Genomic DNA, 24,416 nt, shown 5'->3' with positions numbered 1-24,416 from the left:
CTTGAGGGAAATAGGAGATTCTACAAGGGGCAGAGAAGCCTAGGATACATTTATAGACATGGGGTTAGTACAAAGTCAGAATAAGAGATGGAAACACCACATGTCAGGACAGAAAAAAGGTTAGTTCAGCTGGAGCTTAGAAGGTAGAATGTATAGCAAGATAGAAAGAAACTGGTAAGGAAGGAGGGCATGGTCCACAGAGAGATCAGGAAGGATGAGGATGTTAAAAAAAAAAAAAAAGACCACTGGACTTAGCACTTAACAGATCAACAGCAGCTTCAGAGAGGGAAATTTCAGCTGTGGAGGGAGATACAAAGTCAAACTGCAAAGAGTGAATGAGAGAAGGGGAAGTGGAACTATCTAGACAACTTTTTTTTTTTTAGCAATTTGGCTGAAAACGGAGGAGATATAGGACATGAAGGTCCAATGAAGTTTTTTAAGGATCACGAGACTTGGATATATTTAAAGGCAGTACAGGAGAGAGAGATGGACAATCTGCTGGAAAACATAGAAGGGGCTGGTTTTACCAAAGAAAAGGTCTTCCTCACTATCAGACTGGGATAAATAAGGAGAAAGAGGGGGGATCTCAGGGGTTCTGAGATAAACAGAAGGGGGTAAGAAGGAGCTCATGGTGACAGTCTTTATTTTCTCAAGAAAGTGTGAGATGGGGTTCTCAGCTGAAAGGAAGGAAGAAGAGATCTGGACGGCCTAAGTAAACAACAAGGCTGGAATGGTCAGGCCAATCAACCAGGAAGGAGTAAAAGGATTATCCTGCTGCAGGTTAGGTAACATAAACTTGCAGTGGAGCCTTCTTATATGGCTAATGCCCACACAGAAGAATGGATATGTGATTATGTGCAGCCACACAAATATACATGTAAAAACATATACAAGTACGTACATGTAAGCATGTCCATGTGTGTAGGTGCACATAGAGATATACATGACCAGACACTCACTATTGGTTCAGCACCCATGCATGCTTGCCGTCATGCTTTTGCTCTCTCTAGAACTCTTTCTTCTTCTCCCTATTCAAATTCTACCTGTCCTTCAACGCCCAACTCAGACCCTACTTCTTCCACAAAGCTCCCCTGACATTCCACCTTCCATCCTCTGAACAGTTTTTATAGGTGCCACTCACTCAGTTATTAACTGTTAACAGCCCTAAATAAACAAATAATATTTCTATTTTTGTTTTTTACAGCATGAACAGCTGCATCAGACTACCCAGTACTGATGTTAGATGGTAGCACACCTTGCTGGAAGCCTGCCTTTAACAATGATGCAGCACTGGGAAGAAGTTCAGGTACATGTAGATGTAGACATCTGGGACAGAAAAAAAAATACTACAAGATTATATTTAGAGAAACTTAGATATCAGAAAGAACTTTCACATGTATATGTATATGTGTATCATAAGAAAGAACTTTCTTATTAAGTGTTCAAATGGATTTGTGTAGATTTTGGAATTTATTACACTCAGTATCTAAAAATGGAGATTGATATTCTAGCCCACAGGTGGGAAACCAATGGCCTTGAGGTCACATGTGACCCTCTAGGTTCTCAAGTGTGGCCCTTTGACTGAATCCAAACTTCACAGAAACAAACCCAATTTGTTTGGATTCAAAGGGCTGCACTTGAGGACCTATAAGGCCACATGTGGCCTCCAGGTTGAAGGTTCCCCACCCCTGTAAACTTAAGTCTCTTAGGTAGACTGGAAGTCCCTATCTGGAAGTGAGGGATGATTTTTGCAGAGCTAGAAAGAATTATTTTCTGATTTTTTTCAATGTATTGATCAGTTTAGCTAATTTTTTCTCTTCTTTTTCATTGTCTTTAAAAATATTATTTGTTATATGGGATGGCTCTCTGAGAGAAGGGGAAATACTGAAGTACATTTTGGTGATGCACAAAAGTAAAAATCATCAAATTTTATTTTAGTTTAAAAATAGGAAATTGGAAGGAAGGAGGGAAATAGTTCAGAACTAAAAATGTAAAAAAAAATTTTTTTAAGAAGAAAAAAATAGGAAGTGAATGGGTGGAGATGACCTTTGGTGATATAAACTAGCTTAGAGATTTTGTTTCATTTTAAGGACAACATACTGACAGAGGAGAAGAGCTATGATAAGCAAATAGGAAACAGCTGGGGAAGCCATGTAATGTGGATATTATACGAGGACTGGCCATTGGCCTACCTTGAGAGCTAATGGCTATCATTGCATTGACTGGGCAATAGGGACATTTGACTTTCAACTAAAAGCAAAGAGGCAACACTCTGAGGGCAAACTGACCTTCAAAACCCCAGAAGACTTGGCCCTAGCTCTAAGAACCTTGTCCTTCTTCTCTCCCCATTACTTACCTTGGAATATCTCTTGTCGTGTGGCTGCTACCTTCTCAGGCTGTTTGACTGCTGTGATGGGAGTGCTCTCTACAGGGAACAAATAAACATATAACTAATAAAGTGATAATAGTCTACGTAGTTACTATGACTTGGGTGCCACAGACTCCTGGGACCACAAAGAGCCTCAGACAGATTATCTGGTACAACCCATGCTTCTTCAATCTTTTTTTTTTTTAATATATATGGGGGGGGGGGGAGGGAAAGAAAGGCAATTGTGGTTAAGTGATTTGCCCAAGGTCACACAGCTACTTAGTGTGTCAAGTGTCTGAGGCCAGATTTGAATTCAGGTCCTCCTGACTCCAGGGCCAATGCTCTATTCACTGCCCACCTAGCTGCCCCAAGAGTATTTCTTCCTAGCACTAAGTTTCTGAGTAAGGGCATCAAAAGCCTCTGGTCTCTAAGAACAGCCTCTTTGCCCTACGATGAATGAGGACACCTATGGCAGAAGTGAAAGACCTATTCACGGATGACAAGATCACTCCTGCTAGCTCCCAGTCTGTGGTTCCTCAGTCAACGAAGGCTGCCCTGAGGCCTCCTCAGAACCTATGACTGATCAGACCTGAAGGGAAGACATTACCTGGTCTCTGCTCTGCAATGGTAGTGGTGGCCAAGGGAACTGACTTCAGGTCAAAAGGTTTTTCTGAGGGTTCTAGAGTATACTGCTGCAGTGCCCTCTCCAGGCCAGGGATGGACACTGTCAAACCTAGACATGAGGGAAAGAACAATCAGTGGCTACCATTCCAAAGGAAGTTGGGCAGAACATCCACGAGGAATTCCCCAGAGAAGGCCTTTGGGCCCCTGATGCTGCCCCCACCTCTTTCTGTTATGAAGAACACACCGCTAGCTCTACCAGATCAGCACTGGCCCCACGGTGCTGCTCAGGCTTATCTCCAAGGACCTCAGTTCCTAGTCATGAATTCTACAATCCCAAGAGATATCCCAGTAGAGGGCACCCTGTCATAGAAAAAACAGGATGGAAACCCCAGCAGAAGCCTGTCTGTGCTAAGTGAGAGATCGTAGCCCTGGGGATGTGGAAAGGATCCAAGTTTCCAGAGGCCTGGCTCCCTAAGATTTCTTAATCGGTTACCGTTGAGAATGTAGCCAGCATTGAGTGTCTTTTGCTTCTGTTCGAGAACGTTGAGATAGAAGGTGGCTCGATCCCTCACCTCGTTATCGTCATCCATCACACACCTAGAGACAAAACACAGATCTTCTAATTGCTTGCTGATTTTTATTACTTTAGAGAAAGCAAGAACTATGGCTTACTACCCATCACTTAGGAAATACCAAAATTAAGGCCCTAGAGAATGATTCCTAATGACACTAATGTGGACTTGAGATGGGTGCTATACTTTATCCATGACTCTGCGGGTTAGGAGGCTATGCTCCCTACTAATCCCCAACCCTTTCATCCATAGTCACACATGGAACAGAAGCTATTTGTTCCCTCTGGGATAGAGGGGGAGTATCAAACAACACAAAGAACCCACTTCTGGGCCCTAGTGAGATACAGGTGCAGAAAGACATCTGACCTATCCCATCCAGGGGCCTTACCTCTTTAGCAACACCAAAATGCTGGGTAACATTTCCTCATTCTGGGCTCCAAATTTGGCCAAAGCACTAACAGCACCTACAGTCACAGCACAATACATTAATTAGTCATTTACACTTACAATTAGACCCATTTGCTGTCCCCATGCTCAAGAAGACACAAGCCCCAAAGCCAAATAGTCAGAAAGTCTGTAGCAGAAAGTTCAAGCCCTATTGCTATAATTCTAATACTGCTCGCTTTCCCCTTAAAGCACTTGACCCCATAATTGTTAGGCATTCACTATATGTTCCTCTTTTTTAGCTTCACCATACTAGCCCCATCCATGCTGGATGAACTTTTCATTCTTGAGACCCACCTGCCCGAACCTCCTCATGCTCTAAGACCACACGGTTGTAGATGAAGCGAATGTACTTGGAAGGATTGTTGGTCTTTGGTCCTTCTTGGCCAAGCAGATGCAGGATTCGAGTAGCCAGCACAGTGAACTCACAGTCCTCGATGAACTCACACAGGTGGGAGAGCCCTGTTTCTTTGCTCTCTGAGTTCTCTTCAATGATGCTAATGATGCAGTCCACAATGGCCCGTTTATACTCAAAGCCACCCTGCAGTGAAGTAGACAGCTGGATGTAGAGACCACTTTCTCCTGAACTAGCACTAACGCTCAAGAAAGCTGAGATACAGACCCTGGGTCCCACTTTACTAATTGTTCTAAATGTTTTCAGTTCATGGATCCTTTGGAAGGACAAAGACTGGTGTATCATGTCTAACCTACCTGCTCCTGTTTGCCTCTAACTAGAATGAAGAAAACTTTAAGGAGATACCAATTAAGAAAAAATCAATTACTAATTGGTGGCTGAAACAAAAATACAGTCGTAGATATTTCAAGAAACCATCAAACAAATCCCTATGAAGGCTCTTTACAAGACCCACCGCCCTAGAGCATTGTCATGGGCAGACAACCAAACCACCGAAGAGAGCCCTCCTGCTTCCTCAGCAGTGTAGCTCCTAGGCATTTTGCTTTTTCTCTGAAACCAGGGGTAGTAATTAATTATCCTACTGATGTTATTAACAACACTTAGTGTTTTCATTCCATCTGCCTGTAAGAGGTGAAAGTGACAGACACCATCTCATTATAACATCACTATGGACTCTTTTTTGAGGGGCACAGGGAGAGGAGAATAAGTAGGGATTTTTCTTTCTAGCCTGAAGGAGGAATCAGTGAGGAACTAAGAAAAGAAGAAAAGTAATGTGGCTCAGAGTGAGTAGCTGGGTGACCGTCCCCCAGCCCCAGCTTTTCAGCCTCACCTCTTCCCGAAGCATGGTGAACAGGAAGTTCATAAGGACTGCATGTTTTCGAGGATACTTCTGACACAGGGCGCTGATGGCCTGGACAACCACCACCTGAATCATCAGGAGAAGTGTGAGCAGGTGGCATGCCAGAACCAAGGTGGCTTAGCACGGAAGGCAGCCTAGCACGACCAGCCCCCCGCCTAAACAGTGAGTCTCTTCCCACACAACTCTGTCTCTTACTCAAAACTACAATGTAAGACTCAAGGGGATTTTCATCTCCTTTCCTTCCTCTCCTTAGTGATGTACTGGCCTGGCCAGTACTGCAATAAATGACTCACTCAGAATGCTACGGCCATAGGAAAAGTTACACAAACCCAACACACCAGAGAGTGAAGCCAAGAAACATGAAGTTCTGCAGACTAACTCTCATGTGTGGGGCCAATACTAACACCAGAATTCAGAAAGATAAAACTAGGTGCACTTCCATCTCTCCCAGGAGGCTAGAGATGTTTAGGGAACCATTAACTTTGGAATGGGCAGTTTTCTAAAAGTTTGTAGGTTGATTGTCTGGAACTGGAAACAAATTTCCCCATAAATACAAGACTATATACTTTCATTTTAATTAGAATTTTCCACTCATGATGTAGCCCAGATCCCATCAAACCATTCAAAAATCACATTCTTACAAGGAGAACCTATTCTGCATCTCTAAGTACCTTGAATTCATCCGAGATCTCTGACATGAAGGAGGAGATCTGTTTCATGAGGCGGTCAATGCTGCTCTCGCTGCCCGTCTTGAGCAGAGTAGTGATGGCCAGGGTGGCAATACTGCGGTTTGAGTCTGTTACTAGGTTCTCCAAGTCCAGGTTGCAGGCGGTCACAGCTGATGGATGTTTCATGGCAACCTGTATGAAAAGAGAATGAGAAGTTAGGCCTCCTCTGCCTGCCTCACTTTATGATTGTCACACCCACAGACATCAAGATAAGCTCTCCAAGATTTTCTTCCTGGGAAGCTAACCTTTGTCACAACTTAATTTTAGGTTCAGAGTAAGGTCCACTTAAGAAAAGAACTGATTCCTTCTTCAAAAGAATGGGAAGCTCAAGAAAGTCCCCTAGCTGTCCTAGGTTTGAATCCCTTATGCCCCCATGCAGAGTCCTCTCTTCTTCATATTACAGCATCTTACCTTGTTGAGAGTTCGAACAGCAGCATATCGCAGGGCGGCCTTTGGGGAGCTGCAGAAGAGCTGGAGCACTGTATGAAGATACATGTTACTTTGGTCTCTTTGTCATTTGGCAAACCAAGAGGAAAGGGATCATGTGTTAAGGGAGTGTATAGTAAGGTGTTTAGGAGAGCTATGCACTCAGAACCATGTTTCATATCTTCCTCCCCGCCCCCCCCCCCAGCCTTACAGCATCCCCACCCCCAAGCTGCTTCCATTTCCGTACTGAACTTATTAAGAGGAAAAGGGTTCCTGGCCACTTAAGCCCTATACAAAAAGACCATTAATAAATACTCCTCTTTGAATTTAATCCTATTCTAAGGAGGCAAAGGAAAACTCTCCCTCATTTCTAGCCTTGTCACAACATCTACACAAATTATGCTACAATAGCCTTCATTGGAGAAAAAGGATCATCCCACATAAAGACTTTCATCTTCACTTGTTCTATCCCTACACTGAGGCTTTCACACTGTCCATCAGTCTTGAACATTCTCCTCCTCTTCTCCTGTCTTTCTTACCTGAACCCCACCATCCTTCAGGACCTGACTTCCTTTGTGAAGGGCTATTTTGCTACCTCAGGGTACAGTGGTTTTTCCTTTTCTGAATTCCTACAGCATTTATTTTCTGTGCCACATAATTCAGCATTTCATTTTATCTGTCTTAATCAACTGTGTGAGTATTCTCTACCAAACAAGGTTGTAGGACCCAAGAGAATGCCTAGAATGCTGCTCTAGAGTCCAAGGACCCACATCTGAATACCACTTTTGAAGCTTCCTACCTGTGTGATGCTGGCCCAGGGATGCAACCTTTCTGGTTAAGTTTCCCCATATGTAAAATGAGGAGGCTGGATTAGATGGCTTCCGAGACTCCTAGCTCTGGAAGTATCAGCCTATGATTTGACTCTATGTTCTTTGAGGCTGACTAGGGCTTTTATTTCTATCCCCCAGAGTGGCAGTCACAGAGTGTAGATTTAATAAATGCTAGTTTACACAGTATCCCAAGTACACTTTCTGGATGACCAAGGGAAGGTCAAGAGAAGAACACATGGACTCCTCCAAAGGAGCCTCTTCCCCTGTCATGCTTCCACCAGCCCCAGGGACCTTGATGCCCAATGAACTTCCCACCCTGAGCCATGGTTACCTGACACAGCCGGTGCCAGCTCCTTGGCACTGCAGCCAGGCAGGTTGACTATGGCAGAGGCAGCTTCATACACGACCATCTCATGCTTATTGCGCAAGCAGCTCTCAATGAAGTCAAACAAAGGGCTGTCTCGACTGTAAAGGAGAATGGCACAGGCTTGGCCAATGAAATACAACATGGGTGAAGGAAGGAGATCTTCAGGGAGGAAGACGCCTCCTCACCTGCCATCTTCCTCCTCCAGCTGCTTGCTGGCGACACGGATCATCATGCAATATGCAAACGGTGACTTGAGGCCATGCCGGGTGAACTTACTGATCATCTTGTTGACGGCCAGGCGGTCATTCTTACGCACGTGGTAGAGGAGACCCAGGGCATGGTACTGAGCCAGAAACAGAACCACAGCTTAGATCAGACCAAAGGTTCACAGAGGAAGGGCTTCAGAGGCTGTGCAGGCCAAGCCCTCTATTTTACAGATGAGAAAACTGAGGTTCAGGAATGGTAAGTCCTTTGCCCAAGATGACACAGGTCTGAAGCCCTGTTTATATGACTCTTCCTACGAGAGCTTTGAGCTTTTACTATATTTTAAGATTTCACTGGTATTTATAATAATTCCATGAACCACTCCAGAATGGTATTCAGTTAATTTACTGATAGGTAAGAGACACAGAAAGGAAGTCAGTGATTACAACACAAATCAATGGCCAAGCAGGAATGAGAACTCTCAAGCCAGGATTCAGATGACATGGCTGTATGACAGCATATGAACACTTAATCAATCCACATTTATTAAGCACCTACTATGTGCCAGGCCCTTTGCTAATAAGCCAGTCTGTATGTCCCTGAATATTCAAATAATCCCTTTCCCGGGCTCTAAGGCCCTCACCTGGACCATGATGTTATCGCTAGAAGCCGCTTCCTGAGCCTCATTCACCCATCGCTTTACCACATCAAAACTGCTTTTCAGCAGATGCTGTGAAGAAATAAGAAGGTTGGGAATATGAAGGTCAATCAATCAAGGAAAAATATTAACTGTGGCTTATAGAGGACTCTGATGCCTTTTTGGATTGCCTGCTATCCCACACCTAGACCCCACATTGTTGGGTCAGGCATCCACCAATCCACCCACCTGCCCTACTCTTACGATGTACCCCTACTTGGATAGTTATTAGCTTCCCCAACATCAACACTCAACATATATCTATTTTTCCTGATGGCAGAAGTGTGTAGTTACGTAAATAACAGGTGGTTTGTGCAAACCTACAGCTGCCCCAATGCCATAACCCCTAGATAGGATGAAACTTAACTCACTCAACCTTTCCCTTTATCGTTGAAACCAGACCTTCTTAGGTAGAAGAGATGAGGAAAAAAAAAATCATATTTTGTGGCTTTTACGTAGATTTGGGATAAATTAGAAAGCTGACGATTTTGATTTCTCCTTAAATATCCCTAATCCTAAGTTATTCACTACTTCCTCAAGCTCCTCTGTTAAGACATCCATACCAAGGAGGACACCAGGGCAGAGCTGGAGACACTGGGCACCTTGTCCACAATGGCCTGCTTCATGTAGCGTTCAATTGCCTGCAGCATAGTGCTCTGTGAAGAAAGGCAGGGCGAGCATGCTTCATTAACACCAAGGAAAGGAGAGAAGGGGCAGAGACAGGAAGGTCACAGACAGACCTAAGCAATCTGGGTTGAGAATCAGGGAAGTGGAAACAAAGGGAGAAAGATAAGCTCGGTCCCATGGAAAGAGGACTCACGTCAGTGATTTGGCAGAGGGCACGCACGGCTGGGCCACGGTAGTTGTCATCCTTTCCAGTCATATCTTTGGTCAAACTGTAAAAGTGAGAAGCAATCTTTCAGGGCACCACAGTACAAAGGCGCCCCCACATATAATCATACCAACCCTGAGGCAACAGAAAAAAAATGAGACCAGGATTACTGCACAAGAGCCAAGGTGACTAGAACACAGGACAAGAAGAGCCCCGAAGCCCACTTCTGTGGCAGTCTTCGGAGAAGAGGGGCTGAAGAGCAAAGGTGGCATGCCTCTGTCCTCTGGAATCCCCAAAACTAACCTGCTGGTGACTATGATGACATCCTCAGCAATGACAGACATCTCCTTGATGGTCAAGTAACACATCCTTCGGAGAGTGGGCTATGAGCAAAATCAGAAAGTCTCATGATTTCCATCACAACATAAAAAGACATTCTGCACCCAGAATAATGATTGCCATGTGGAGGAAGGCAGCTTCCTGTACTACTCTCCGTATCCCCACCATCAGTTTCCTCTCAAAGATGCCCATTCCCTCATTGGTCACAGGTGTCTCAGGAAGAAACTTGTACTTCTGCAGATGTCAAATAACATCCCTTTCCTGTGACTTCATCCTTTTCCTGTAATTCCCTACAGACCCTTCAGAGACCTGGGAAAGCCAAAGCTTAGGCCTGCCCCTCTAATGGGTCTTTCTGTACTGAGTTACAATCACCCAGGGCCATTTCTGGGGACACACATATAAAGGGTCAGCTCAGAAAGAGCAAAACTTCTCCAAGCTCAGGCTGCATTGCATGGAGAACAGGCCCTGTTGCTTCAGACAGCCCAATAACATTCTGTCTTGGGAACCACGGTGCAGACAAGTGCAATGGGGAAATTCGGTTCTGAAAGAAAGAGGATGTTGTGGAACAGACTAACAGCCCAGCCCATCATCAAGGTAACACCATGAATCCCAAGGAGAACTGGCTGGACAGGCCTCAGTGTCACCCACAGAGAGCTTGCTGGAATCCCTCTTGTTCTCTCCTCTCTCTCACTGTATTTTCTTAGGCTACAACCAGGAGAATTCATTTTGTAGACAGACCTATCTATGAGATGTGAAGAAAGTATTGCAGAAAACACTTACATCGTTGGACTGAAAAAGCTTGGTCATGGCAAAGAAGGCCTCTGTTGCTTCAGTTGTCCCCAGGTGTTCCCCCTGAAAGAATCAAGAGACAATAAAATCAAGTTTCCTGAGCTCTATGATGGAGCGAAGGGTCAGGCCAGTCTTCCTAGCAAATCAGTGCCCTGATAAAAGACGTCTAGAGAAATCTCCATCCAAGAAAACAGGTCAGAACCAGGAGTGCTAGGGGTACTAGACCAGAACGATTCCCCGTGTCACACAGAGGCCACCAAAGAGACAACAGATGACAGCGACTGTACTGACACTCACTCTTGCCTTCCTCAATATCCTCCTCCATCCTCTGCCTTGCCCCATTACCTGGTTTATGAGATAGAGGATCTTGGTGAGGATGTGGGCACATTTCCGAGGGTTGATGGGAGTCTCATTAAATACCCGGGCCTAAAAAGAAGAAGCAACCAAGACAATTAGATGATGAATAAGGAGAGGGCTAGCCTCGAAAACCCTCTGTTCAGGCTTTAAACCCTCCAATCTAGCTAGTTAATGTACTAATTAAACATCATCAGTCTATTATAAACATGGCCTTGTGGGTAGAAAAACTTGGTAATTAACAAAGGAGCCAACCAGGACAGTTCAGAAAGGGCTGGCCTAAGGATTTCCCATTTCCTATGCAGCCTTTTATAAGATATGTAACTAAACCTCCTACAACTCTCAGGTCCACCCCAAGCACAGCTGTAGTCACCACACTGTAGTTTTCATAACCAGAAGCATGTCAGGTTATAAGGTGGGAAGAAAACAACTAAGCAAATTCAGTCAGCAGTAGCCAAGATGCAGGCCTGAAATGCACAAAGGAACACAAGGGGAAAAACAAACCCTTCCATGGGGAGAGAAGCGGGGGCCAAAGGGCATGACAGCCAAGGATTACTCCAAGCTTGTGGAGGTGAGGAACTGGGCAGATGGCCCTACAGCAGAACTAAGCACGTCTGCAGGTGGGGCAGCTTTAAAAGGCAAGACAATGAATTATATTTTGGACATGCTGACAGGACACTCAGGAGAGATGTCAGGCAATCCGCTAAACTCAATGGCCTTTTCTCAGCCCGCCTTGTCCACTTGGCAGCTTCTGACATGCTTCCACATCCACTCTTCTGAGACACTATCTGTTCTGGGTTCCTAAGACACTGCTCTCTCCAGGTTCTCTCAGGACCTGCTGCTCCTTTCCAGTCTCCCTTGCCAGATCATGATTCACCTCCTGCCCCTAGAGGACAGATGTGTCCCAGGGAGAGAACAGCCCCCAGGACAGTTTTCTTATAGAAACACCAGGGTCTTGGTGGAGTCAGAAACTTGGTGGGGTGGAGATGGGGGAGGGGGAGTGAGGAAGTGGAGATGAGGAGGGGACAGAACTTTTCCCAGGAATTTGGCTATGAAGGGAAGAAGGGATGTAGTACCATAACTTTAAGGTCACAGAGAATAAATGAAGAAATCTAAACATGACTGTAGGCAATAGGGAAGAGGCAGTAAATGAGGACACCGAAGATGAGAGAGGGAGCCAGGCAATGAATGAGCATGCCCTGGGAATCAAGGGTTCAAGCAGGAGGACTGATCTTCATGTGGAGACAGGCCACCTTTTCCCCAGAAACTAAACAGAAGGAAGAGAGATGGAAGACAATATTTATTCGATTTTATCAATGAAGCAGAAATGAAGAACTCAGTTGAGAAAGAGGAGAAAGAAGTGCTGATGCGTGCCTGAGGAAGGGAGGCCAGAGTAAGCACGAGGGAGCCCTGTCCTATGCATGCCTCTGGAGTGGGCAGAGCCAGTCTCATCCTCATTATTCCCACACGGCCAGCAGTGCTTGGGCAGCACAGACCAGACACTCAGCAGGAGCAGTGTGCCCCTTCTGCTTCCCCTCTCAGCTGTAGAAGGGTGGGCTGTATGAGCAGCAGCAGCATGTGAAAGGAGCCCCAGGAGCGACTCAGAAGGTCTGGCTTTGGTCTCAGCTTTGCTGCTTCCTCACAGGGGGACCCTGGGCAAGTCACTTAACTTCTGATGTTCTTTTGTAAAAATGTGAATAGAAACCCTACTGCCTACCCCACAGGCTTGTGAGCATCAAACAAGGTGACGTATATTAAACACTATTAGTCCTGAAGTACTATATACATGTCGGCACTAGTAATTAGTCTTAGCTCAGAATTGTAGAGTGATTCTGAATCACAAAAAAAAGGGAGGAAATGGGAGTCTGCTAGCCACAAGGTGGGAGAAGCACCAAATACCAACTTTATTATGTACTCAGCAAGCATTTGATAACTAACTTTATGATCATTCTTGGCAAAAAAAGAAACCAGGGTCATATCAGCTCCTGGATGCTAACTGTCCTGGGGTTGAGCTTGTAGAGTTTTCATTTTCTCCTCCAAAAAGTCAGAGCAGAAGTGAGGCTGAGGAGGGCCCAAGGTAAATCTCAACCATATTCCCTGCAGTTTTCTTGCTCAATTTTTATGTTTTCTGTGGTTATTTGTATAAATTCTATTCCTAGGAGATGTAAAGAGGTATGTTCCTCAGAAGCAGAGGGTACTAAATCTCCAGTGAAAACACAACATGGGTCTGATATTCTGAGCAAGAGCTATAAGATCTAAAAAGCTTCTACTAAACATAAAATAGAAATCTATTCAGACACTTGTTTCAAATTAAATACTTGCATCCACCATCCCAGAGAATTCTCACCCTATGATCCAAATAATTTGGCCCTAAACCACAAAGATTTAGCCAGCCACAGAAATCAGATAAGTGGAATTTAGGAGCATAACCCCTGCAAAAATCCAGCTCCGGACTCTCTACTGCCTTCTTAACTAAAGCCCAAAGAAAGTTACGTGCACACAGAGAAATCCACATCAATGAAGGAAACATGACATGATCAGGACTTTTGGAGCATGAGATGCTGCCAAGTTGTGCAGGGATTAATGTCCCAAATTAAGAGGATTTTTCTCTAGCTCTCTTTCCACCAATACTTTGGATATTTTATTTCCATCTGAGTTAGGTTTACTTCTCAAAACTGGAGTAAAGAAGAACAAAGAAAAGAATGGAACTTACCTCCTGCAACACTGCACTTTTCTCAAGGTGCTGAAATGGATTTGAGCCTCCACCTGAAAGTTGACAACAAACACAGAAGAGTGAATACTAGATTCTGTCCCTGAACCTCGCCAGCCTCCCAGATATGAAGATGCTACACATGAGGACGATTTCACCAGAGCCTAGAGAAAACAATCCCAACTCTTGACCCTGGCACTCAAGGCTCTTCACGGTTTGGCCCCAATTTACCTTTTCAGTTTGACCTCCCACTACTCTATGGCTAGCATTGTCATCTCCATACTATGGGAACTTTAACGTCGGACCTACTGTGGTTATCTGGCCTAGAACCAAGACTCCACGATACTTCTGGCCAGTCTCCACAGCATACCCACTCCCACCAAGCCTCATCCTTTCCCTCTTTCCAACTCTCTCTGATGGTCTTCCCCTCCATCCCCCCACTCCCACAGGGAAGTTCCTGATTGGAAGGACTTGCTTGTTCGTATTTGTCTCTCCAGTTCTTAGCACCACTCCTGGAGCACAATAAGCCTTTCATAAATGTTCTTCTCCCCAGCCCTTGACTCTGGCTGTTTAACTCCTTCCTACTTGTACTTCAAGGCCAAGTTTCAAACATGACATTCTCCATAAAGGTTTTCCAGGAAGACTGTCTCCTTTCCAAATGCCCATAGCAGGCTCTCCACCTCCCTCCTTTTCTTGACCACTGAGAATAGGCTTCATCTATTCTTACTGGCATGCTAATTAGGTTGCTAGATTAGAATGGTCAGGTTTGGGGAACAAAGATGTTTTGGAAAACTAGAAATCACAGAGGAAATGAACTCAGGGAAATGTACTATTCAGGTCACAACTGAAGACAGAGGATAATTACTAGTGCTGACATATATATAGTGCTTTAGGGGTAACAAAGTGGTTCATATACATCACCTTGTTTGATTCATACAAGCCTCTACTCACATTTTACAAATGACCCAACAATACCATAATAGGAGAGAAAGGAAGGAAGGAAGGAAGGAAGAGAAAGAAAGAAAGAGGAAGGGAGGGAGGGAGGAAGGAAGGAAGAAACAAAGACAGGAAAGAAGGAAGGAAAAGAAAGAAAAACAGATCTATATGTACAAAAATATTTATAGTAGCTCTTTTTGTGGTCCTAGGAATTGGAAAATGAGGAGATGTCCATCACTTGGAAAATGGCTAAACAAAACTATGGTATACGAGTGTAATGGAATACTATTGTGCTATAGGAAGTGATGAATGGGATGATTTCAGACAAAAAAATAGAAAAACTTAAATGAACTGATGCAAAGTGAAGTGAGCAGAAACCAGAGAACTTTATACACAGTAACAGCAACACTGTGCTATGATCAACTATGAATAACTCGGCCCTTCTCAGCAAAACAATGATCCAAGACAATTCCAAAGGACTTATGATGAAAAATGTTATCCACCTCCAGAGAAAGAACAGACTGAAACATACTATTTTTCATTTTCCTTATTTTTTCATGTTTTTTTTCCTTTTGGTCTGTGTTTTCTTTTATAACATGATTAGTATGGAAATATGTTTTGTATGATTACACTTGTATAACCCATATCAAATTGCTTACTATCTCAGGATGGGATAAGAGAGAGAGGGGAAAGAAATTGGGAACTCAAAATTTAAAAAAACGTTAAAAATTGTTTTTTCATGTTACTGGGGAAAAAATATTAAAGATGAAAGAAAAGAAACATGCACAGGCCTCCTCCATGTTAATTATATCATCCTCCTCTGGTTAAGTAAGAAAATCTCAATAAGGGTCTCCTAAGGGTGTTAGCTCTGAAAGAAGAGATGATCCTATGCAAAAAACTTTAGCTTTACTCAGTGCCAGTGAACATGCAAAGAAAACAACTTCAGGGTACAAAAAGAAGATGAAATGATCTAGTCAAATTTTATCAGGTGGTCAGAGATTGATGGAAACATTGCAAGAGAGTACAGATTGAGCCTGTTGAAGTACAAACAGTTCAGAAAATATGAGACAGAAGACAAGAAACCTCTAAGTCAAGGGCTTTATAACTAATACAGTATTAGCTTAATGTAAAAGGGAAAAGTGACTCTTACCCTTCTAGGTGTCACCTATTTATCCATGTCCTAAGGGCTGTGAGTCTTTGAATCCTAACTCAATAGTTAGAGAAACATTTGCAAAGGCTTGAGCAAGATTCTGAAGCTACACAGATGGGCTCCATGACAGACCTGAGCAGTAAGGGAACCAGGAAGAACTTTTAAGATCATCTGTGAATTGTGCAGCCCTATCCATGGGTAAACATAGGAGACTCCCCCTATGGTTTTCTGTGCCCTCTCTATATCCATGTGCACAAGTCAGCATTACTGCTGAGGAGTATACTCTGGATTCCAGGCTTCAGTTCCAATTTCTGTCTCACGTTCTTGGTATATCATTAAAAGCATCTCCAATCCACAGCTGAATGGTTTATGATGTCCTTCTGCCCTTCCTCTGCCTCACTCTAACCAGAGTGCTGCCAAAGTTTATACCAGATGGAAGGGGACCCAAAACAGCAGAAACTCTCCCAGGTCCTGGTGAGCTCCTGGTCTTCTGCATTTATGTCTTTCCTGTTACCTTACATCCAGGGAACAGTAATTATCTTATCTAGTATAGGACAGGAACAAGAATAGCATAGCACAATAGAGACCTGCCTGGATTTGGAGAAGACCTGAGTTCAAGTTCTGATTCTTACTACATACTTACTACCTGAGTAAGTATTAAGCAAGTAAAAGCATATTTATGGTCTTCAATTACCTCATCAATAAAAGGGGCTAGCTTGAAACATGTAATACAATGAATACTTCAACTTCTTAGACAATATCATTGTCTCTGAATTTCCCAGGTTGGCACTCAAGGCTCTCACCATGGGGTATCTCCTTGCAATTCCAGTTTTATTTCACTCTACTCCTTCTCAGGTACTCCACATTTCAGTGAAATTGGATTAGTTCATTGTTTCCTAAGTTGACCTGAATTTTTCTACTTTTGAACTTTACTTATGCTATTTTCTAAATTTGGATATCTTCTTCCACCCACCTCCATCTTCTGACATTCTATCTATTCTGCAAAGTTCAGTTTAAATGCCACCTCCTCCAAGAAGCCTTTCCTGACTTTCCATTCATCTCCTCCTTGTCCCAAGCTAGACAGCTGAAAGTGATTTGTCTCATCATGTACATCTCAAAGTACTTTAACATTCCCCTTACACTCTTATAATTATTTAACATGTATTATATCTGAATACTTTTTGGTTACTATTAGATTATAAGTTCTTTGAAGGTATCTATTCTATTTCTCTTTCTGCCTAGCACACAGGTGGCACATAATAAATGCTAGCTGACTGATATCTCTTTGCAGATAGTAGACATTTTGTTAAATTACTAACATGAAAGACAGAATGATGTAATGAATGGATAAATGAACAAATAAATAAATGGAAGAGATTTGGGTTCAAGTCCTGACTGGTACTTACTGTGCTGCCTGGGGGTAAACTTATCCTTTCTGGGCTTCAAGTTTCCCCATGCCAATGAGAGGCTTAGACTAGAAAGTCTCTAAGATTCCTGCCACCTCTCAATCCTATGATCCTATGAAAGCCTCTACATCACACTGGCTGAAGCCATGCCTGTAGTGCTCTCCCTCCCTCCTTCCAGCTTTTATAACTTTTATCAAGGATGCTACCATTCTACCTGCCCAGGTTCAAAACTTTGGAGGCAATCTCAACTCAGCCTCTTTCAACCCCACATCCAATACCACCAAGTGTTATCAATTTTACCTCCACCACATTTCTTGCATTCGTCCCTTTCTCTCCACTCACACATCTACCATTACTTCAGATACTCTTCAATTTTTGCTTGGATTACTGAATGGTCTTCCTCTCTCAAATCCTTCCCTTCCCTAATCCATCCCTCATATAGCTACCAAAGTGATATTACTAAAGCAAAGTCTGACAAGGTCACTCCAAAGCTGAAAAAACTCCAGTCCCTATCACCTCTAGGATAGAACAAAATCTCCTTCAATTGGTATGCAAGCTCTTCACACCCACTCCAAACTTATCTTTCCTGACTTATTACACATCACAAGCCTCATGCACCCTTCATTCCAGTCAAACTAACCTGAATGCTCACACACTCACTCACTCACTCGCGCGCGCACACACACACACACACACGAAGACACGCACTCCACCTCCCATCTTGGTATCATTGCTATCTTCTGTATCTGCAAAGTGTTCCCTCCTCACTTTTGACTCTTAGAATACCAGCTTTCTTGAAAGTTTAGTTCAAATAACACGATCTACATATCCCTGCAGCTACTACTGTATCCTTTACCTCACCTTCTAAATTATTTATATACTTTGTATGTATTGCATTTACTTGCATGTACACATGCTGTTGACTCCAACAGAATATAAACCCTTAAGAACGCATAGGCAGTTTTGTTTTTTACCCGGTGCCTAGCACTGTGCTTGTTGGATGAATGAACTTCTCTATTCTGTCAGACTTTGTGAATGAGTGTTGTTAATATCCCATGTTGCTTCCCCCTCTCAGTGCTGTTAATGTCCTCTCCACCTTATCCAGTGAATTTAATTATTTGGGAATACATTGCTGCCCCCAGAGCTGTTAATGTCCCCCCACGTCCTGTACTTATCTGTGACATATTGCTCCCCCCTTCTTAATGTCCCCCCACATACCCTGTATTTAATTATCTGACATGCTACTCTCCCAGCATCTTCAATATCCCCCCAGGTCCTGTAATTATCTGACGTGCTGCTCCCCCCAGCGCTGTCAATGTCCCCCCCCACATATCCTGTATTTAATTATCTGACATGCTGCTCCCCCCAGCGCTGTCAATGTCCCTCACGTCCTCTAATTATCTGACATGCTGCACCGCAGAAGGTAAGCTCCTTGCAGACAGGGTCTGTCCGGCTTTTTCACTCGGGCGCGGCACCTAGCAGGAACTTGTTGAAGGGTGGTTGAGCCCGGCTGCGCCTTCCCTTTAGGTAAGGGGTAACGTGCTCCCCAAACAACCTGGGTCCCTGCCCTGTCAGACCTTGGGCAGTGAGGACGCCCCCCCACCCCGGCAGCCCCGACGGCTGACCGACAGACTTCCCTCTCGGGCCCGGCTGCCTCGCCCGGCCCGGCCCGGCCCGGCCCAGCCAGTTAGCCGGCACCGGAGGGGGCCCCCTCCACCCCGCATCAGCCCTGAGGTCCCGGAGCCGCCCCCCGGCCCTCACCGGACTCCTCGTCCTTCTTGTCGAACTTCTTCAGCATCCTGGGGGCCGGCTGCAAGTAGAGACAGCACGGACGGACGGGGTGGACGCCTGCAGGCCCCGGCCAGCTAGAGCTCCAGGTCCCCACAGGCTACTTCCGGCCACCCAGTCCCGGGGACACGTCTCCCAGCGTGGCGCGCCTGCGCTCTCCCCCCGTACCCCGCGCCTGCGCACGCGTAGGCCCGTCGACTCCCGGCTGTGAGACGCCGACGGCAAGCACAATTCCGTAAGCCTGAGCTCCTTCGGCCCGAGCCGGCTCACCCTGCAAGCGCCTGCGCACATTCTGACCTGAAAGTTAGAGAAGCTTCGATCGACCACTAGAGGGCTCCCTTACTTAAGCCCGTCCTGCCCAGTGTGGGTGGACTCAGCCTTGCTCACTCTGCACGCGCCTGCGCACACTCTGGTCTAAAGGCCTCCAAGCTGGAAGCTGTAACTGACCAGGTTCAGGGCTCCCTCCATTAACCCCGTCCTGTCCGGGGCGGAGAGTGGCTTCCCAGCCTCCGCGGGCCCACCTGCCAAGGTAGGACGCTTGGCTTGCTCGTAGGGGTACTTCCCTCGATTGACATGCATCTGCTCTGTCATAGGGTCTTGGCGTTTGGAGCTGGAAGGGAGAGTAACGGTAATCTAGCCCACCGCTCCCTCCCACTTTTTTTTTTAAAGCAGAGAAAACCGAAGTTGTGACTTTGCCGAGGTCACTCAGGTATTAGAAGCAAAGATTGGATTTGAACCCAGGCTCTCCATGGAATATTTATGTTTCATGACCTTTGTCTTCTGTGACCATGGGCCAGGCAAGCGTGAAATTAATTCTGTAAACAGCCTAATTCAATTCCACAAGCATTTATTAAGCGTCTGCTATATGCTGGGCACTGTTCTGGGTGAAACAAATAAATGAAACAATCCCTCCTCCCACTGAGCTGATGTTTTGTTTGAGGAGATACTGTATATATGTCTACGATAGGATAAATAGAAGATAAAAGGTAATTATTCAAGGAGGGCAAAAGGAGTTAAGGGGAGTAAAAAAAAAAAAAAACTACGTGCAGAATCGGGTTGTTTGAACTGTCTTGAAGGAAAAGTGAAATTCTGTAGGATGAAGTAGGGAAGGAGTACCTTCCAGGCGTGGAGATAGGAGATTAAGGGTACAGTGTGTAAACAGGGTCAGAAAGAAAGTCAGTTTGGCTAGACCAAGATGCTTAGGAAGGAGGGTAATGTATAATGCAGCCAGAAATATAGGATGGGCTTTAAAAGACACACGAAGGAGTCTATATTTGATCATTCGATTCTAGAGGCCATAGGAAGCCACTGGAGATTTTTGAATAGGTGTGATATAGTCAAATGTGTATTTAAGGAAAATGACTTTGGCAGCTGTGGGGTTTGGAATGGGGAAAGAGGAGTGGGGGAGACCAGCTGGGAGGTCTTTTCAGTACTCTTAAGTGAGAGGTGACAAGGACATGAGGTAGGGTGGATTTCTCTGTGAGTGGAGAGAAAGAGTTGGATGAGAGAGAAGTTGTGGAAAGTAGAGACATCAAAATCTGGTGACTGGTTGGATGTATGGGGTGAGGAAGATTAAAGAGTTAATGATAGTGCTGAGATTAGGAAGTTGGGAGACTGGAAGGTTAGTGGTACCCTGGACAGGAATAGGAAATTTTCAAAGAGCAGTGGATTGGGGGTAGAGGAAAAGAATATTGTTTTTGAATGTTGAGTTTAGCTATCTCCAAGACTTCTAGTTTCAGAAGTCCAAGAGGCTATTGGTGATGCAGGTCTGAAGTTCAGAAGAGAGGAAAGGGCTAGATATCCATCTCCCTGAGTTAACCTGGATAGACACCATAAATAGACCCATGGGCCCTGAGATTCCTTTTTAATTCACTTGGTATTTTTTTCACTACCTCCTCCATAGGGTAGTGAGGAAAATGCTTTGTACACTGCACCATGCTATACAAATATTGATTATTATAATATTATTATTGAGTGTTAACTATATGTCAAGCATAGATTCCATGACTAATTCAAAATTTGTGTTATTTATCTTTGTCCTCAAGGAATCTTCAGTCTCTTTGTGGAGACAAGACTTAGATGTATTTATGAAACAATTAGAGAACAATGTAAAGACAGTGAAGGATAAAATGTTAGATTGAACTTCTACTTTAAAAGATTCACGTTTCCTTCACTGCTGGTAGGCACTCCCTTCCTAAGCGACATGATATTCATGACCTCGTATGGCCAAAAATAGTTATCCTTCCATGGCCAACATTCTTATGATGAGCCAGCATAGACAGCAGATGCATCGTCTGTCACCAGAGCCCTGCTCTCTCCTGAAAGAGCTCTCAGGACAGAATCAGAGGAAGCCACAGACCAGCTATACTACCATGCCACGTCTCAGCCCCTCCATCCAGATATCTATCACAACTGGGACCAGAAAGCCAAAAATCACAACAGGAAGATCATAAATAGAGAACAACTTGAAAGATAGTCACCTGATTTTTTATGGACAGGAAATTGAGGCCAAAAAGAATTAAGTTTTAATCCCACCTCATCCACTTACTCAGTGACTTTAAACAAGTCACTTACCTTCTTTAGACTCTATTTCCTTATCAGTAAAACTAGGAAATTAGATTAGATTATTTTACAGTGATGGACATTACACATAGAGCAAGAGGGATGAAAGTTTCCTCATAAAGTGAGAACTTTAATCTCCATCATTAAAGGCAACTCTCTAAGACTATTACAGAAAAAATGCTGATAAATGCTGTAAGGAAAAGTTCCTTAGCAGGAGGGAGCTCCCTATAATGATAACTTCAAAGGTTTATTTAGGTGGCAAAGTTGTTAGACCACTGGACCTGGACTCAGAAAAACCCGAGTTCAAATTCAGGCTAAGACACTTATTAGTTCTGTGATCCTCGATAAGACATTTAACCTCTTTCTGCCTCAGTTTCCTCATGTGTAAAATAGGGATAATAACAGTACCCTACCTCCTAGGGTTGTTATGAGGATCAAATGAGGTAATATTTGTAAAATTCTTAGGACATTGCCCAGTGCTTAGTAGATATTTAATAAATGCCTGTTTCTTCTTTCCTTCCATCCTTTCTCTACTCAAAGGAGATATTGGAAGTATAGTTTTCAACAACTGACCAGAGTTGTTGAGGTTACTGTCTATAGCAAGTTCTTGTCGCCCTAACCTTGATCCAGGTTCTTCTAGGCTCTCTCTAGGGTTTTGAAAATGTAAAAGGATCATTCACATAAAATATTTACTAAATTTGTCACAATTTTGGCTTATTATGCCCCTACCTGAAATTTGATTTCATGAAAATCTTTGAAATATACATTAGGTGTATGATCCATGTCTTATTTCCCATTATGATGATTGCCTTAATCCTAATCCACATGACCTAAAAGAAAAGCAGATTCAAATAATAGTTTAGGTACATTTACAACAAGACATAGAAAGATAATAAACACTGTATTTGTTGTTGAATTGTGTTTGACTCTTGGGGTTTTCTTGGCAAAGATACTGGAATAAGGTTTGCCATTTCCTTCACCAGCTCATTTTATAAATGAGGAAACTGAGGTAAACAGGATTTAGTGACTTGCCCAGGGTCACACAGCTAGTAAGTGTTTGAAGTCAGATTTGAATTCAGGAAGATGAGTCTTCCTGATTCTAGGCTATCCGCTGTGCCACCTAGCTGTCCCTAAGAACCCCTGGGGTGGCTAGGTGGCACAGTGAATAGAGTACCAGCCCTGGAGTCAGGAGGATCTGAGTTCAAATCCAGCCTTAGACACTTACCATAAAAAACTAGCAGTGTTACCTCGGGCAAGTCACTTAACCCCAATTGCCCTACCTTCCCCCATCCAAAAAGCAAAACAAAACAAAAAAAGAACCGCAAAGAACCAACATTTCTAGAAGCCACTAGCAAAGGAACACTATTATTTATTCCTCCTCTCAATGTTACAGTCATAGATAGAAGAAAAGGGGACAGGTGGGAGGTTATTGTCAGGCTTTTAATTCAGCCAATCCCTGACCAGGTAAACTCTTGAGCTCTCTTACAAAAAAATCCCAATGCAGGCACACTGACCTTACTCAGTATACTTAGGGAAATCTCACTTGACTTCCCAGAAACCCAGGTGGGTACAGTCTCCAGTCCCAAAAGCCCAAGGTAAGGAGATAGGGCCTCCTTCTACCAGGCAAGTTGAATCCAACCCAGGGGCCTCCCTTTCATGGTGGGTCACATGGTTGTCCAGTATGACTATTTGTTGGTATCAGTCCAGTTCCCCTGTCTCGGGCAATCCCACAGCTGCATAGTCCAGTTGATCTTTTAAAGAACTCCATTTCCCCTGACATTGAACCACCTCTCATCTCCATTTAGTACGAGACATTTCTCAACTCTCTAGTTCATTTGTGGAATGTATAGTTCTGGGCAGAAACCAAAAAATTCAAAGAAAGGCTCTTCCTAACCAGACATTTGTTACAGTCTTACCTCTCAGCAAAAGATTTTTCTAGTCCCCACAAAGTTTTACAGACACGCTTGAACAACAACATATAACATCCCTGGTAATCATCTATTCCACTGTACTGTTTACAAATCCTGTTTACAAATCCACGTTAACATTGCCTGCAGTATGCATAGAGCAATGCAGATTATCACTTAATAGGACAACTTTCATGACTAGAGGCCTAAATTATATGCAGGATATATTACAAGAATATCTAGCAAAGGCCCATGAATATACCTAATATATAAGGAAGTGAATATGAAAAAGCAAAATTATATAGTCAGTAAGCATCCATAGCAACAATAATACATTAGTACAATGGGTATCATTAGTATATAGACCAGAAAACATAAGGTGTAAAAAACAAAACCAAAAAACAGAATGTGCAATAATGATTGACACATATGCACTAGCCTATGTCCAAAGAGTGAGCTGTATGTGTGAGCATAGGTGGTGACATCTAGCAGCACAGGTAGCTGTTCAGCTTCTCTATCATCATGAGTTTACTGGGGCACTGTTGGGATGGTTTTAGCTTTTCTGTGACCTGTTGACCTTTCTGCACTTACACCTGAGCTGGATGGTGTTTGAAGCCCCGGGTGAAACTTATGCACTCCTTCTCAGAATAATGTTTTTAAATCCATAAAATAAAGTACATGAGATTACAAGTGAAACCAGTTTATTAGCTATCAAAATATCTTTTTTAAAGTTCACCCACATTAATATCCCATGGTTTAAACAGATAATTGGTGTCTCCTTGGGATCGATCATAGAGCTACTGTTGGAAGAGACTTCAGGTCCATCTAGTCTAACCTTGTCATTACACAGAAGAGGAAACTGAGGCCCAGGGAAGTCAAGTGACCTATATAGGTCTGTATTCCCAAATTTGAGATTGTAAATGGCTTTGAGTGGCTCTGTAGCTTCCCTGGTTCAAGTGCCTGCCTAGGAAACAGAAGGTCCTGGGTTCAAATCCCAGTGGTGCCTGCTGAGTTCCATGTCTCTTTTGGAGGTGGCTAGATCACTAAATGGATAACATGCTGGGCCTAGAGTCAGGAAGACTTTTGAGTTCAAATGTGGCCAGATGTTT

General features: G+C 43.8%; 3 protein-coding genes across 5 annotated transcripts in view; 2 read left to right on the top strand and 1 right to left on the bottom strand.

Annotated features, from left to right (window-relative positions):
* The window catches only part of ISY1 (ISY1 splicing factor homolog), a 224,957-nt gene that overhangs the window by 81,419 nt on the left and 119,122 nt on the right, over nucleotides 1-24,416 (top strand). The gene's annotated exons all lie outside the window — the stretch shown is intronic.
* Nucleotides 1-24,416, bottom strand: part of COPG1 (COPI coat complex subunit gamma 1) — a 44,056-nt gene that overhangs the window by 4,036 nt on the left and 15,604 nt on the right. Inside the window, exons 1-18 of one of the 2 annotated variants that reach the window (XM_069083788.1) lie at nucleotides 18,812-19,026; nucleotides 13,562-13,614; nucleotides 10,840-10,920; nucleotides 10,486-10,557; nucleotides 9,670-9,749; nucleotides 9,355-9,430; nucleotides 9,098-9,190; nucleotides 8,481-8,567; nucleotides 7,819-7,976; nucleotides 7,598-7,731; nucleotides 6,422-6,489; nucleotides 5,954-6,142; nucleotides 5,253-5,348; nucleotides 4,306-4,549; nucleotides 3,953-4,028; nucleotides 3,486-3,589; nucleotides 2,976-3,101; nucleotides 2,357-2,425 (exon numbers count right to left, since the gene is read on the bottom strand). In XM_069083788.1, coding sequence (XP_068939889.1) covers nucleotides 2,357-2,425; nucleotides 2,976-3,101; nucleotides 3,486-3,589; nucleotides 3,953-4,028; nucleotides 4,306-4,549; nucleotides 5,253-5,348; nucleotides 5,954-6,142; nucleotides 6,422-6,489; nucleotides 7,598-7,731; nucleotides 7,819-7,976; nucleotides 8,481-8,567; nucleotides 9,098-9,190; nucleotides 9,355-9,430; nucleotides 9,670-9,749; nucleotides 10,486-10,557; nucleotides 10,840-10,920; nucleotides 13,562-13,614; nucleotides 18,812-18,848 — 1,843 coding nt within the window. In that variant the 5' untranslated portion in view covers nucleotides 18,849-19,026. Of the gene's footprint in view, nucleotides 1-2,356; nucleotides 2,426-2,975; nucleotides 3,102-3,485; nucleotides 3,590-3,952; nucleotides 4,029-4,305; nucleotides 4,550-5,252; nucleotides 5,349-5,953; nucleotides 6,143-6,421; nucleotides 6,490-7,597; nucleotides 7,732-7,818; nucleotides 7,977-8,480; nucleotides 8,568-9,097; nucleotides 9,191-9,354; nucleotides 9,431-9,669; nucleotides 9,750-10,485; nucleotides 10,558-10,839; nucleotides 10,921-13,561; nucleotides 13,615-18,811; nucleotides 19,027-24,416 lie in introns of those variants that run through there. The other variant, XM_069083789.1, reaches the window with a different exon arrangement.
* Nucleotides 19,229-24,416, top strand: part of CNBP (CCHC-type zinc finger nucleic acid binding protein) — a 78,247-nt gene continuing 73,059 nt past the window's right edge. Inside the window, exon 1 of one of the 2 annotated variants that reach the window (XM_069083805.1) lies at nucleotides 19,229-19,367. The gene's annotated coding sequence lies outside the window, so the exon portion shown is untranslated. The remainder of the gene's footprint in view (nucleotides 19,368-24,416) is intronic. The other variant, XM_069083811.1, reaches the window with a different exon arrangement.

The sequence above is a fragment of the Petaurus breviceps genome, unplaced genomic scaffold, assembly GCF_028583685.1.
Source record: "Petaurus breviceps papuanus isolate PSGF00001 unplaced genomic scaffold, PetGlider_PUasm1.0 174, whole genome shotgun sequence".
Classification (NCBI taxonomy): Eukaryota; Metazoa; Chordata; class Mammalia; order Diprotodontia; family Petauridae; genus Petaurus; species Petaurus breviceps.
The sequence above is the reverse complement of the archived record's forward strand: the minus strand, read 5'-3'. Positions and strand labels throughout refer to the sequence as shown.